The sequence below is a fragment of the Vanacampus margaritifer genome, chromosome 14, assembly GCF_051991255.1.
Source record: "Vanacampus margaritifer isolate UIUO_Vmar chromosome 14, RoL_Vmar_1.0, whole genome shotgun sequence".
In the NCBI taxonomy this organism is placed as follows: domain Eukaryota; kingdom Metazoa; phylum Chordata; class Actinopteri; order Syngnathiformes; family Syngnathidae; genus Vanacampus; species Vanacampus margaritifer.
Window position 1 is genome coordinate 7,518,336 of NC_135445.1, and position 14,606 is coordinate 7,532,941.

Sequence of the window (14,606 nt, forward strand, 5' to 3'; positions counted from 1 at the left end):
TGACCTTTCATTGTCTCTTTTGTCTAAAAGATACATTAAAACTTTTTGTGCAACTGTTTGAATAAAACTCTTAACATTTATTTTAAATACTGCCAACCACCTTCTTCTTGTCACAGTGAAATGTTTTTTCATGTGAGACGGCCGCAATAGTATGTCACATACTAGAAATTTGGCTATAAGTATATTCTTATATGAGATAAGCAGGTAGAAAAAAAGGGGATTCAGCTGTTTTTAAATCCACCATCGGCTGTTCATAAGTGGATTTCAGTTTTCCATCTCTTAGAATCAATGATGGCTTTTCAAGTTACTGCTGCTTAACTGAAGCTTTGGGATGACTTTGCCGCAGCTTACACTGTCGCTGTATGACCAGTAAAATAAATAAAAAAAAATAAAATTAAAAGGTAGCCTACTGCTTTTCCTGTTCAGGTACAGTAATCTGAATCCTCTCCGAGCTGACCTGGACTTGTAGCCACATAATCACAGGCCACACCAACGTCACACTTAGTGGGAATTGAACCCACGCTGCTTGCACGGAAGTCAAGCTGTTCACCACAAGACTTTTCCTCCTTCATTTTTAGTCCATCCAGGAAAGGTGCTTATAAATAACTGGGTTTCTGGCATGCATGCCCACCACCCATTATGAAATTACACAATTACTGTAAATACATTTTTGCGTCATTTTCAAAAATGTTTGTAAGCAAGCAGCAAGAGTTTGGTCAGATTGTGATATCACAATTTAGGTGTAATTAAAAAAAAATAATGTATATTTTTTTATAATTCAGATTTGGTGCTCAAAACAGCTCCACCCCTTGTTGTCATGGTAGCACGAAACCACACGTCTGGCACACCCCACAGTGTAGGGTTGAAGGATGAGCAGTGAGTCATTTGCATGAGACAGGACAGCCTCTTTAAAATAGGCTGCTCGGTAACTGTGTTAATTAATGGAGCAATCTGTATCCTTCATACATAATTATCCAGTATGGACATAAAAATAGGATATCTCACATTGCACTCAAAATTCCCACAAATTTGTGAGCATAGAATTGTCTAAAACATCCAAAAATAATTCTATACAGCCCATGATTGATCTCTGCCGTATTACCTTTAGCCATTTAATGGGCACGTGAATATATTAAACACTGCTGTGCTGCATACATTTTCTGGCATTTTATATACAAATCATTATGTAATAGTGTCTCAGAAACACGGTGTTACTCTAAAATCTTTGCCAGACAGAAAATATCTGGAATCAACAGAAGTTTCATGTTTATTTGGGATTTTGTGTCATACTTATCCCTCCAAAGCAGTGGTAGCCACTTGAGCTCTGTGCATATTTCCGCTGTGATTAAAAAGTGAAAGTTTATTTTTTGCCAGGGCACAGGCGAGTAACTGGCATCATTAGAAAGGTCAGGTCTTGTTTTTTTTCAATTGCTATGCGAACTAACGGGCTGTAATGAATACTTCATGAGCCAGAGGGATAGGAATTTGGACGCCATTTGCATCTGGAGGGCACTAAGAGCTAAGAAGTGAGAGTTTTTGGATTATTGAAAAAGAGAGGAATTGGAACGGAGATCATTTACTGGTACACTCATCACAGAGGTGGCATTTCCACAACATTCTTTTCAACTGAAAATCTATTTAAAACTGTGTTCTTTTTCCTTGTGTTTTTTTTTTCAAAGCAACATTTATCGTTAACACTGAAAGGCTTTGACCGTAAGAGGATTACTTCTAATATTGGGGGAAGCGAGGGCACAGTTGCAGAATTTGTGCTACCCAAGATAACCACTTGAGTTTCTCCAGCAAAGTGTGCATCTGCTGCGAATGTAACCACCAGTGGACCATCGGTTTAGATTTTGTAATGCCGTTTTGTTTTATCAAGGTGAAAATCAACATCAAATTCTAAATCCATATCTGGGACAACAAAGGGTATACAATGGGAAATGCGCTTTTGGATAATCAAGCATAATGTATATGTGCAGTGTTTTTTTTTTTTTTTTTGCTGCACAGAACCTTCTTGGTTCAGCCCAGTATGAAGCGCCACTCAATGTCAATTTCAAAAGCCGAAACCAAAAACTTGGTTGTTGTCGTGTGAACGTATCCTTAAAACTTGAGGTGTGTGAATAATGGACTCTCGAGTCAGAGGGTGGAGGATGTCATCAAGATAAAGGGTAACCACTCTGTAGTCGTCCGTCCCATAACAGCAATGCATGCAAAAAGGCAAGCTTTCACCTGTGCGGACCAGACTAAGTGAATTCCCGCATCCTCTAAAAGCCAAGTGTGCATCCTTCTTGGCCTAATCAGCGACACGCTCATTGATTACCATAGTGACTGCATTTCGATTAGTCTCTCGTGATGAATGAGTCGGACCTTGTTTCCCCGCTCAGACGCTCTCAGGCGCTCACACCTAAGGATCAATACATTATTCTGATTTGTTGCTTTCTAATCTAGACAAGATGAAATACCTGGGAAGAGAAGCTGTTTTTTTTTTTTTTTTTTTTTTTTAAATGTATATACGCTGTGTGTGGATGTAATGCACTTCTGAGGTTGCCTCACCCCATTTTAGCACATTTCCTGCAGCTGAAATTGCCTAGTTTTCCACATGGATGCTCCGCTCCACAACACCGTGTGAGTTAGTGAAGGCGCGCGGCCACTCTGCAGTAGGCTGACAGAATTTGATTAATGAACTCAATCAAAATGGGGAGGAAAAAGCGCAGACTAATTTTGTGCACATGAAAATGAAAAAGTGAAAGCAAATTGAATTACCATCGGAAATCAAAACAGTCTTGAAACGAATGCGCTAGCGATAATTGGCTAATTTTGCTATTATATGACGTCATATGTTAGAGACGTTTTCACGACGAGCTCGATTTCAGATGAAAAGGGGAATATTTTTTTACAGTGGCGGCATAACTGCTTTACATAATAATATACCAAGTAAAAAAAGTAAATAAAAAGAGAGCAATGATGATGACATGTCAAATCGGTAAAATTACCGAATGAACAATACTAAGCTCTCCAGGGGAAAAAAAAAGAATATACCAAGTAAAGCCAATGTTGCTCCTTCCATATGTTTAGAGACTGTCAAGAGCCATTTGGTTGTGTAGACTGGACAAACAAGCTAACTGCAGTCTGTTTGGGTCTCCTGTGAATTTGCCCCGACTCTCCTTTTTGCGTGCCTCGCTCAGGACAAACTACATCATGTCCTTATTTTAGCTGTGCTTGTTTATCCGCCGTTCACATTTTCTAACTTGTTCCGCAGTAGGCAACCTCTCTATCCTGCGCTGGCTGACGTCCAAGCAGATGATTTTTGTTGTTGTGATATCATCACTGATAATTAAATACCTTTTTACGGACACAAAAGCTTTATCCGAGGATGCACTGCTTTAGGCATAAGAGGAAGATGCTCAGGGAAGGAAAAGTTTCAAATCAAAGTCTTCCACATAGTTGTTGTTGTTGTGGTCCCATGATGATGTTTCTTCTCAAGAGGGTAGGTTGAAAATTGGGTGACTGGGCTTGGCTACAGCATATTAAAATTCTTGCGTGTGCCCATTTGCCTCAAGTCAATAGAATGTCTTCTATAGAATAAGGCATTCTAAGCCCCTAGAACTCTCAACAGTGCAACTACTTAGAGATCATCCTAAAATTTCAGGGATATGATAGATCTAAAGTCAAACAAAAATGAGACAAGATCAGCTGATTTCTCTCATCTTCCATTTTTTTTTAAAAAAATAAGTCGCGTTTTCTGTAGCGTTGTTGTGTGAACCATTTTACCAGCACAGCAATAATGAAGGAAAAGGGTCAAAACTGAAAAGGAATTAATCACACAGCGGCGTTCATCTGTTAACTACCGTAATTCTTAATTCAATTGCCTTAAGATCTCATCGTGAGGCTACATTTGAAATCCACACAAACTGATCGTAAAACAGACTACGTGCTAAGAAAACGTTACGAGAAATTTGCAGAATAACGTTATAGACTGCACACATAATACAACGTTATTTCTTCCTATACATTGTTAATTTGTCAACAAAAATCCAAAGCTGTCACTTGGTCAATTCATTGCCTTAACTTGTGAGCAAAGTGCAAGACTGTGGCAGTGGACTCAAAATCAATTCACAACAAATAGACCCATATTGAAATATATATATAAAAAAAAAAGAGATGTCAAGCTGTTTATTGCCACTTCGAGTTGAAATTCATTGTCAGACGAATCAAAAAATGACATGTTTATATATATTTTTTTTTAAAAAAAAGCATCGCCAGGCGGTTTTTAGTTGCAAGTGTTGTCAGGGAAAGAGTTCATCTCATAAATCAAGGCAGTTGGCTTGAACCAATAACATAAAGCTCAATGACAGTTATGCATAGCACACATGCATCTTTTTTTTTTTAATACGGCAATTATTGTTCCGTCTTTTTAATCAAACATATCAAAGCCATCCCGTTACACACAAATAGATATTGTTTTATCTGACCTTCCCCAAGTGATTAATCATTTAGTTTGTGCCATTGAGATTATTGTATTAAGTAAACCAAGCAGGATAAAAGAATTGCGTGGGTGGCCAAAAATCAAAATGAGTCTTAAGCGGTTCCATTCAGTGCACTTCGTGATGTAATTAATCATACAGTGGAAGTGATGAGCTAGTGTGAGGTAAGCAGAGCCATTGTTTATCGTCTCGGTTTATCTCACTTTTGTGTTTTTCTTCGGATCCATTTCAGTGTCTGCACATCTGTTTACGGCCGTCCCAACATTCCGCGAATTTTGGGTTTCCGAGCCAGTTATTGGATAAGATAGGATAAATTGCGGAGCTTTTTAGATTAGAAGATCTACACTTGACTCGTGGTGACTCATGGTCCAGGCCAGCTCCATTTGTTCTTGTGCACACTCTTAATATCATGAATCCGTTAGAGGTTTTAATTTACCAATATAACGTATTGATTTTTCAGTGGAATAGAGCTTCACATTGTTTCTAATAGTTTCTTCCTTTCATGTCGCTAAATAAATTATATATAGTGGAACCTTGATGAATAAAACAGATCTGTTCTTATTTTACTTATAATTTTTTAATTGTCTTTGAACATTTGCATAGCTGTTTAGATAAAGTTTTGTGAAACTTTTGAGGCATATTTTTTTATGTAGGTTCAATGTATTTAATTGCACAGCTTCTGGGACTTTCAACTGCTGAGATTTCACTCTGCCTAATGCGGCCTGTAAGTAGATCGTTCATGCATATTGAATACTTAGAAACAGGAAGCTTTTTTTTTTTCAAATTCAAATTTTGTTCTCATTCATTCATATAGCATACAAAGAACCAAAATATTGGTAAGTCACTCGCCTCGTTTTAGTACACAATCTTAAGAAAATATACAAAAATGACACAAGGTGGCGCTGCTTGTCTGATGCTACTGTTGAAAGCCGCCAATTTTTGCGGTTCGAGTTCAACCAGTTAAAAATCAAGAAAAAGCCAAGAAAAAGAATGCTTAGTTGTTTCGTTTTTAGGGGCTTTTATCTCCATGGTCAAGAAACAAGTGTGTCCATTTCAGTGACATTTACTCCTTAACATATGCGCAATCTAGTTCTGCTCAGGCTCGCACGTACACGCAAACGCCTTTGCATTTAAAGCAGTACATGCTTTCAGGCCTCCTACATTTGGAATTCAAACGGCAATCGCCAGCGTCTGCTGCACTCCCGTCAAGAGACACACAAACACACACATTTATTAAGATCATCATTCAGGAGGCAGTTAGCCTGTCCGGAGTGGGAGTTAAAATGTTTCTCTTCTGTTTGGTGTTATCGGGAGTGTTGCAATAGTGTGCGCACACACAGTCTCAGGTGTTAATACACACTCGCTCCTTTGCCCCGTGGCACAATTAACATTCACGTTGTGCAACAATAATAGTCATAATGGTAGAATTTATAGTTCTACTAAGACTAATATCGTTTTAAGTATGTCACATTGCTTCCCCCGTGTTCTAAGCCGATTCCGACTTCCACTGGCTAACTGTTGTGAGGAGGCAGTTTGCATACCCTCACATCCATATTGCCATTTTTTTCTCACCAGATCCAATCAGTCAACGTGCGGCCAGGTAACAAAGATGTTAACACATCGTCTTCATCGTGGCAGCATCTGGTCCAATTTGCAATCATTCCTTTCTAGGAAATGTAAATGGTCCGATTCGACCTCATTTTTACATTGTCAGTGCATTCAAGGACTAGATGGCAGTATGGCTCAGAGGGCAGAGTGGGGTCCCTTAGGGACCACCTACATGTGACGTACTTAACATCAGCACCAGTACATATTCATCATGGTAACAGACACCGTTTTCTAGTTGTTTTTGATCGAATGGATTGACATTATTTGCCCTAAAGGCATCCTCAGGCTATGACAAAGCATGCCACCAGGCCTAAAAGGACTTACTGATGTTTCTCTCATTCCAGAGAATGTCCTCTTTTTGTTTTCTTTTTTTGGGAAAACCCTTCATCCTAAATCACATAGCGCTGTAATTTTAGAATTTTATTCCCCTCAACTTGGACTATATAAAATGTTTAACTTATTCTATGTCCAGGTTTCCTTTTTTTTTTTTTTTTTTTTAATTTTGCTTCTCTTTCCCAGGAGAGCTCAGTATTGTTCATTCGATTTGACATCATCATTGCTCTCCTTTAAAAAAAAAAAAAAAAAGTTAAAAATATATATATATATATATATATATATATATACATATATATACACACACACATATATATATATATATATATTTTTTTTTGTATGTGGGTGAGCATGTGCGTGTGCGTGCGCGTGCGTGCACGTGTGTATTCATCAGCTCACCTAAAGCCCATTAAAAAAAAATCCCATACTAATAATATAATATAATAATAAATTGCCAAACGCAGAAACATCAATGTAAGTTATCACGATGTAGTGGCTGTCGCTAACAGACAGAATTAAGTAACCAGAATTAGGTTTAAAAATTCTATATACGTAGACCATGTTTCTATAAATTTTGATATTTGGTTTTTATTTGAGGCAGATATTTTTTCCATTAAAATGTGATTTATGAGGAGGTTAGACCATTGGTCGATATTCAGAGTTTGTTTATTTTTCCAGTTAACAAGAATTGTTTTTTTAGCGATAGTAAGGGCTACAAGTGTAGATTGAAATTGTTTATGTGATAAGTCAGTTGTTGTTAGGTCACCTAGCAAACACAAGTTTGGAGATAAAGGTATCCTACAGTCCAAAATAGCGGATATGTCCAGGTTTCCTGATGTCCTTAAAAGAAGGAAGGGAACGTAACACCAAATGCCTTTTCAATACTACAAAAAAAACTTATTTTAGATGACGGAAACGAAACGATAACAAACCTGTATATCAACCTGTTGCCATTCCTAACAGAATAGCTCACGTATATCAGATTTGTGCGATTTCACACAAAGTACATTTACGAGTAAATTAAGTCTAAGATCATTATTATTTCAGTATTCAGCCTTCATGTGAGATTTTTGTTTGGTGGTGTGACGTGAGATTTCTTCTCATGTAAAATGGGTAATAAAGGTTAGAGAACATTGATTTGGATGAGCGTGACAAATACAAGATGTTTTATGGCTTGTATATGAAACCACTGCCGTTTATTTCAAATAAAGTGAAGTGATGACCTTCTTAAAGTTGAATTGCGTGTAATCTCATAAACCTGTTAAAGAAACGGGAAAGGCTAATGTTTCCAGCCATCGGGTCACACTCAGGTGCCCGAACGTGATTGTCTCACTGTTCAAATGGCTTCCAAACGATGTCGTCTAATTTAGTTTCTTGATCTCTCTCTGTTCATTTCCTTTTTTGTATTCATAGTTTTCAATTTCTTCTCTCGCTTCCCCTTTCTGCCGTCATACTATTCCGCCCTCGCCCGTCTAACACCAATTATACTGTGTCAAATCCATGCATGTCAGCTTCCAGATCCCTAATCATCTCTTCTCTCTTTCATCTGCAAATCCTTTGTTCCCCTCCCACCTCCCCCCCTTCCCCTTCTCTGTAACCTCGCGCCTCTGCTTTCCATCTATACCCCACACCCGTCCGTCTGCTACATAAAGCTCATCCTCCTCATTCTCTTCTTATGTAGCTCCATTATATTTACTTCTCTCGTTTCCTTTTGATAGCTACAGATGTATATTAATTCACTTTTTTTTCCAGTTCTGAACTTTGTTCTGCAAATGTGCAAGAAAGTTTAGATTGTTTCCTCGAGGCAGTGTTTCGGAAATGTCAGTAAAGTTGAGGTCCAGTTTTAAAATGTTAGCAGGAGTATGTAGAGTGTAAAGTGAGAATGTGAAAGGGAAATTTGGACATACGTGACACTTGGAAATGATAGTAGTCACACCTTGAAAGGAACCCCGACTGTGATGACAAGTTTGCTCTATATCATTTATTTGATTGTACTAAAATAACCAGTCCTTTTTCAAAAATCAATTCCGGTTTAATATATTTTGTAGAAACTTTATTTGGACGTACGGTCGTTATTTACGTAGAAAGCAAGGTACGTCTCCGTAGCGTTCCTAAAGGGACGATCCAAACTTTTGAATGCGTCTGATGAATGACGAGAGCACAGCGTAAGAGGAGGGTGATTCTCTCGCGATCGCCTGTTGTTTCTTTAGGAACGCTACAAGGCTTACCTTGCTTTCTTTATAAGCGTTTCACATTGCTCGGCAGAGAGCCTGCCGACATTCTACGTCACTAGGCTCTAAATGCATTGTGACGTAAATAATCATGGCGGCGCACGACCAAATAAAGTTTCCACAAAATGTATCAAACTGGAAATAATTTAGGAAAAATGAATGTTAGTAACAATAAAATAAATAATGTAGAGGAAACTTGTCATTACAGTCGGGGTTCCTTTAATGCAGTTTTTCTCTCCATTAGGAAATCAAACTGAAGCTTGTTGGTTTGTTAGCTAAGATTAATGTGACTATATTTTCGAGATACGTAAACTATAGGGCTGCCCCGATTTCCTTAATTTGGGGGGACTGGTGATCAACCGATCCCTGAAAAATCCCCCCCCCACACTACACATTCGTCTCCCTCCTCAGAGGTCTGAAAAACAGGCGCCACAACCATGTCTCCAGTTTGCAAGCGCAGCGCGCTACCAGTGAGCTAACATTCTGGGGCGCCAACATAACTTGGGACCTTATTTGGACGCCTAGGTTATGAGGCACGTAAAAAGATGTCTTACTTTTTTGTTTAATATAATAAAATACTTACCCCTTACACCCCCCCCCCACACACACACACACACAAAAGGGTTACAGAGTATACAGTACACCTTTCATCATTCTTTCTGATTCAAGAAGTGGCCTCTTGAAATATGAATGGACAGGACACAAACAAATGCATTACTCCACGATTTGCTCTTCACCTTTTTAACAGTTGGTGGATGTGGTCATTTTAGTGTACGCGTAGGTGGGGAAGAAAACCTTTTCTTTTTTCTTTTCTTTTTTTTTTGCTGTGCCAACGTTATATTGAGCTGTGATATTCCATTCACATTTGAACCAACTCAACCCATATTTTCCATTTGTCCTCAATTTGCCATTTTTGATATTGTGCCTTTCCATATCGTGTTTTTTTTTCTGGCTTCTCTTTGGCCCGATCTCCCAAGTATGCATTTTATGCTCAGTACGGACTGGCTCGTTTTAGGGAGTCGCACAATGCATTTTGGTGCTCTCCTCCAGCCAAGACCAATTATCAATACATTTCTAATTGCTGACAATGCATAATGTAATAGTCAACCTTAACGACAGAGCCGTTTTGGCTCACATAGAAGCAAGTGATGCTGCAGATTCTCATGCACAATATGGGATGTCGATTATGTTATGGCCATCAGAAGGGAGGCGGGGCGGGGGGGGGGCATGGCTACAACAGCGCGCAGGCGGTAGAGAGGGTAAGCGAGGTAGGGGGAGGGTTTGTTTATCTCTGTTGTGTTTCCTGACGGTAACAGTGCCTTCGGAGCTCACGGGGGTGGGGGGGTACGTTTTGAGACAAAAGCAGGGAGACGGCGCATGCGAGGGGGCTGTAGGGGCGCGATGGAGGACGGTTAGCGATACCGACGACGAAGGAGGGGGGATGCCGGGGACGGACGGATAGCGGCGGAGCGTGTGTCAGTGGGCTGCTCCTCGCCTAAACAATGAACGCGCTGTGGTCGCTGCCGGCAACGCATCGTCACGGCAACCGGAGCCAGAGGGGTGCGCACTGAGCGGGAATGTGGAAGTCGCAGAGAGCGAGGGGGGGGGGGGGGGGATTGAGAGAGTGCCTTCTCTCAAGAGATAGAGAGATCCTTCCTGTTTGTGTGTGTGTGTGTCTTTGTGTGCGTGGTCTTAGCATGTTCACACGCGTTTGTGTGTTAGCGACTATTTGACTGACACCATGATCTTCTGTAACCATCTAGGTGAATACAAGAAGGATGAGCTGCTGGAAGCAGCGAGGTGAGTACCAGATGCTCTTTTGTTTTCATTTCTGCTCCTCCTCTACCTTCTCTTCTTCCTCTCCGCCTCCTCCTGCTTACCCAAAACTTTATGGCATCCATGCATGAGGTCTCCTCTACTCTCTTTTTGACGCCCACCCTCGCATCCCTTCATTCCAGTCATACTTTCTTTTCCGCTATTCTGTTGTTTGTGTCCCCCATCTTGTATCCTCCCTTTTCTTCTTAGCCATCGTTAGCTTGTTTTATAGCTTCCTCTTTTCTCCTTGCTATTGCCTTTCTCCACCTTTTCCCCGGTATTCCTTTTACTGCCACACTGTTCCATTCTCTTCATTTAATACATTACCCTTTGACTAATGTCAGTGCTTGTGGTTTTAACATTGTTGACGCGGTGGATGTAATTAACGTCGCGTGTTTAGTTTTAAAGTTAACTCCAACGGGTGTCTCATTAAACAGTTTAAAGAACACTTAGAGACAACAGAATAACATACGCTACACACTTGCTAGTTGCCAATGCTATGCAAGCAAAATGGTGCATTCAGGGTACTTTCACAGCGTCGGAAACTTCAGTTTTCTTCGACAAAGTTTTAAGGAGAAAATAATCGGCCATTTGGCCCAATTGGCCCATATTTGAAGGCCAATAATCGGTTGATTATAATCGGCGGCCGATTAATCGGTCGGGCCCTGTATCTTTGCATGCTGATGACATTAGTTGTTTCAGACATTTGAAATAAAGGGAATTGTCCCTCGGTCAGTAGGTTTCCCGTTTTAGAAAATTATTTGGAAAAGGAGGCTCTGCATCCGTTTCTATGTTAAAATCATAAATAACACATTTCTGATTCTGAGTAGCATGTTGTTAGACACAGAATTTTTTTTTTTTTTACTACCTTCACTTGCATAGAAAGATTGACACTGAAAGCATAAAATTGACGAGACGCTTCTGAGAGAATGTCCGTGAGGCAGATGAGAAACAACTGGAGCTCTTCACATCAGCTCTATGTTTAATGATGCAAAGAAATAAGCATACAAAGAAAAGACTGCACCTACTGCAAAACAGGGCGGAAGCTTGTTTATGTTCTGGGGCTGCTTTGCTACATCCACAATGAAATCAAGGACTATCAAGGCATTGTGGAATGAGTATCAGAAACCTTGGCCTTAAAGCGTTAAAGACCTTCAATATGTACACATTTAGTAAATATATTTTAAAAAGTCTACCATGACATTTTACATGTTTAGCGAATGTGGTCTGTGTGTGCGCATGTGCATTCTTGTGTGTTTGCACGTGTGCTTGTTTCTCTTCTCTATCATTGTGTGGGTGGCTGAGCACTGCATTACGGGGTCAGCGGGCTGTTTTCAGCGTGTCATTGGAACAGCTGAGCCACTAACCGACCTCACTAATACATTTCCAACAGTTTTTCCAGAGGAACTTTTTTTTCAATTACTTTTAATAGTTTGGGCAACAAAACTCCCACGCATGGCTTATGGGATAACATTGTTTTCTCAGCTCTTTTTTTTTTTTGGCTCATCACTGCACAGTGGCTTGGAAGTATAAGTGGCAGCTTATAAAATGGTTCAACTTAATTAACTGATACAGACAAGTCAGGCTGATTCGTCTCACTTCCTCTGAGCCATTATGCATTCGCTCATGCAAATAAATTACACACTTAAGACTGGATTTGAAATGATGCCTTTCATGTATTGATTTGCTAGGAACATTGATGAACGTAACTTAACAATATTGTAGCAGTGCAATGAAATGTTAAATGTGTCAATGTGGTGTATCTCAACAAAACGTTGCGCCGGATGACCTGATCAATTTAGAATGACGATGAATATCACAGCTCATGTTGTGGGGGCGATAGGATGTTGTGACTTAGCGAAAAAAAGGAAGAGGCTGGCTATAGCTTTGGTTTTTTCGAGAGGATGAGAGGAGGCGTGAGACTTGGTTTCGTCATGATTGATACAAAAACAAGGCAGAAGGGTAAGGACAAAAATGACGAGGTTAATAGTGAGGCAACCGTCCTTTTCTTTACATCCGACAGATTCTTCTTTCATAGTAGCCGTCGAAGGAATCCTAGTTTGATTGGCCGCTGCCATGGCAACGCTTCCCTCTGGTTATCCAATGGCAGCGCAGTAAGAGCCACAAACCAGGAAAACCATCAGAATTATGAACATTATCTTCATTCTTCTTCGCTTGTCTTCTCCTTTTTCGCCGACACACACAAATCATGTCAAATTGCAAATAAAAAAATCCGTCCCTTCAGTCCTTCATGCTTCTTATCTCATTGTCCCCCAACACACATCCATGCTCTCCCGCTGAGGTACAGCACTAATCCTCCCTGGTGGCGGATGCTCTCTAACGCGCGCGCATGTACATTCGCAGGAGCGGGAACGAGGAGAAGCTAATGGCTCTGCTTACACCGCTTAACGTCAACTGCCACGCCAGCGACGGCCGCAAGGTAAGAACAAATCTTTTGCCACACGCCAAAGCAAACTCAGTGATGCAGCAGCAGGGACCCCATTAGGGTGACAGGGGCCATCCACATGGTGTGTTCTTGTTATTGGCAGTTACTGTGAATGCTCACATTGGCAGCCGCGGGCCTTGATCGTTTCAAATGATCCAATCACCGGTAAACTTGAGAAGGCTTTTTTTTTTTTTTGCTGCCAGGCCCCATCATAAGCATTTAAGGCACTCCTTGAGGAGAAAAAAAATAATAAATTGTGTACATTCCTTGAAAATTAGTTTTACTACCACATTTTTTGATTGGTATTTTTCTTCTGGATAGCTGTGTTTTATTGTGGTTTACAAGACATGTATCAGTTTTCGGTACTCGTAGGTCCCAACCCCAAATCCAAATCCTTTAATCCACTCCAAAAATCAAATGTACAGGATGTCAATTCTCATCCATGGAGCAGAACAGAAAGGAATAGTTGTCCAAAATTGAAGTTTTGATTCATACTAAATGTCTTACAGGTTTAAATGAACTGGCATAGGCATAAGGAAGCACGACAGACTAAGACTAAGACTAAGGCCCATCCAGACAGAAACAAAGCCAGCTTCGTTCCTCTAACAAATGTTGTACACACAGAAGCATTTCAAGACTCGCGTTTGTCCAAAAGAAGACGCGGAGGACGTTTAACGGCTGTAATGTTTATGCCAAGTCTGGGGTGGCGCTGTAGCGCAGCCACGGGGAGTTAACGGAACACGTAGAAGCAGAAGCAGCGAAGAAGACGTAACTTTATTGCGTCCATTAGGAAGTTGGGGTTATTAGCGACTTCAAATTTCCAGCAAAATCCACAACACAAACAAAAAGAGATCAGACTGAAGCTCAATGATGCTGAAATAGATGACTGGAAGGATTCAAGTTTGTTCTAAAATGACCTCGTGCGGCATTTCTATTGCTCTTTAAATTGCTCTGACTAAAGGCAGCCATGCAAAGTAGATAGAATATATTTTCACGCCAGTGCAATTTTATCCTTGTTATAAGTCTTAGGGGGGGGAAATTGATGGCTTGATGGGGATTACTTTGCAGTGCTAACGTGAATTATGGAGAAAATCCTCCTTAGTGTGTGTAATAGATACATTGTGAAATAAAGTTGACACGTGTCATTCTCAGGCTCGCGCTATATTTTATTTGCAGTTAGTACAGTACTGTAGATACACACACAGGGTCATTTTCGACGAAATAAATGCCATTTGCGACTATTAATAAGTCTGACATCAAATTGGGCAATGTGTTGTTTACATGTATTTTATGTGTGAGTGTGTGGACTCATGATTGTGGGCCTACAAGTAAGGATATTTATTAACCGAGCTGAGTAGAGAGCGTTATGAAGTTGCCTCTCTTGAATTCACACACATGCACTCAATGCTTCTTTGCTTTCTGACAGTTTGCAGATTGTGTTTATTTCTCAGCGTCCCATATTTGAAATTAAATATCTTCTGGGAATTAGCATTCTCTTGTTTTAGCAGAAATTCTCTTGGCGCCAGATGGATTGACAGCCAGGTAGACAAAGACAGAGAAAAACATGGTGCTTGAAGACATGTTTAAATACTTATTATGAGCGCTTATTTTCCAAAAAAGCACCCTGACAACTGACAGTCTTCTTTGTTTGCAATGAAAAAAGCTCTTTGCATATCAATCATGCTGTGA

At 40.1% G+C, this 14,606-nt stretch overlaps 1 protein-coding gene across 2 annotated transcripts in view; it reads left to right on the plus strand.

The window, feature by feature from the left end:
- LOC144063915 (poly [ADP-ribose] polymerase tankyrase-1) overlaps nucleotides 1-14,606 on the plus strand; it is a 60,705-nt gene that overhangs the window by 23,174 nt on the left and 22,925 nt on the right. Inside the window, exons 1-3 of one of the 2 annotated variants that reach the window (XM_077585906.1) lie at nucleotides 10,067-10,216; nucleotides 10,420-10,456; nucleotides 12,836-12,911. In XM_077585906.1, the coding sequence (XP_077442032.1) occupies nucleotides 10,159-10,216; nucleotides 10,420-10,456; nucleotides 12,836-12,911 (171 nt within the window). In that variant the 5' untranslated portion in view covers nucleotides 10,067-10,158. Of the gene's footprint in view, nucleotides 1-10,066; nucleotides 10,217-10,419; nucleotides 10,457-12,835; nucleotides 12,912-14,606 lie in introns of those variants that run through there. The other variant, XM_077585905.1, reaches the window with a different exon arrangement.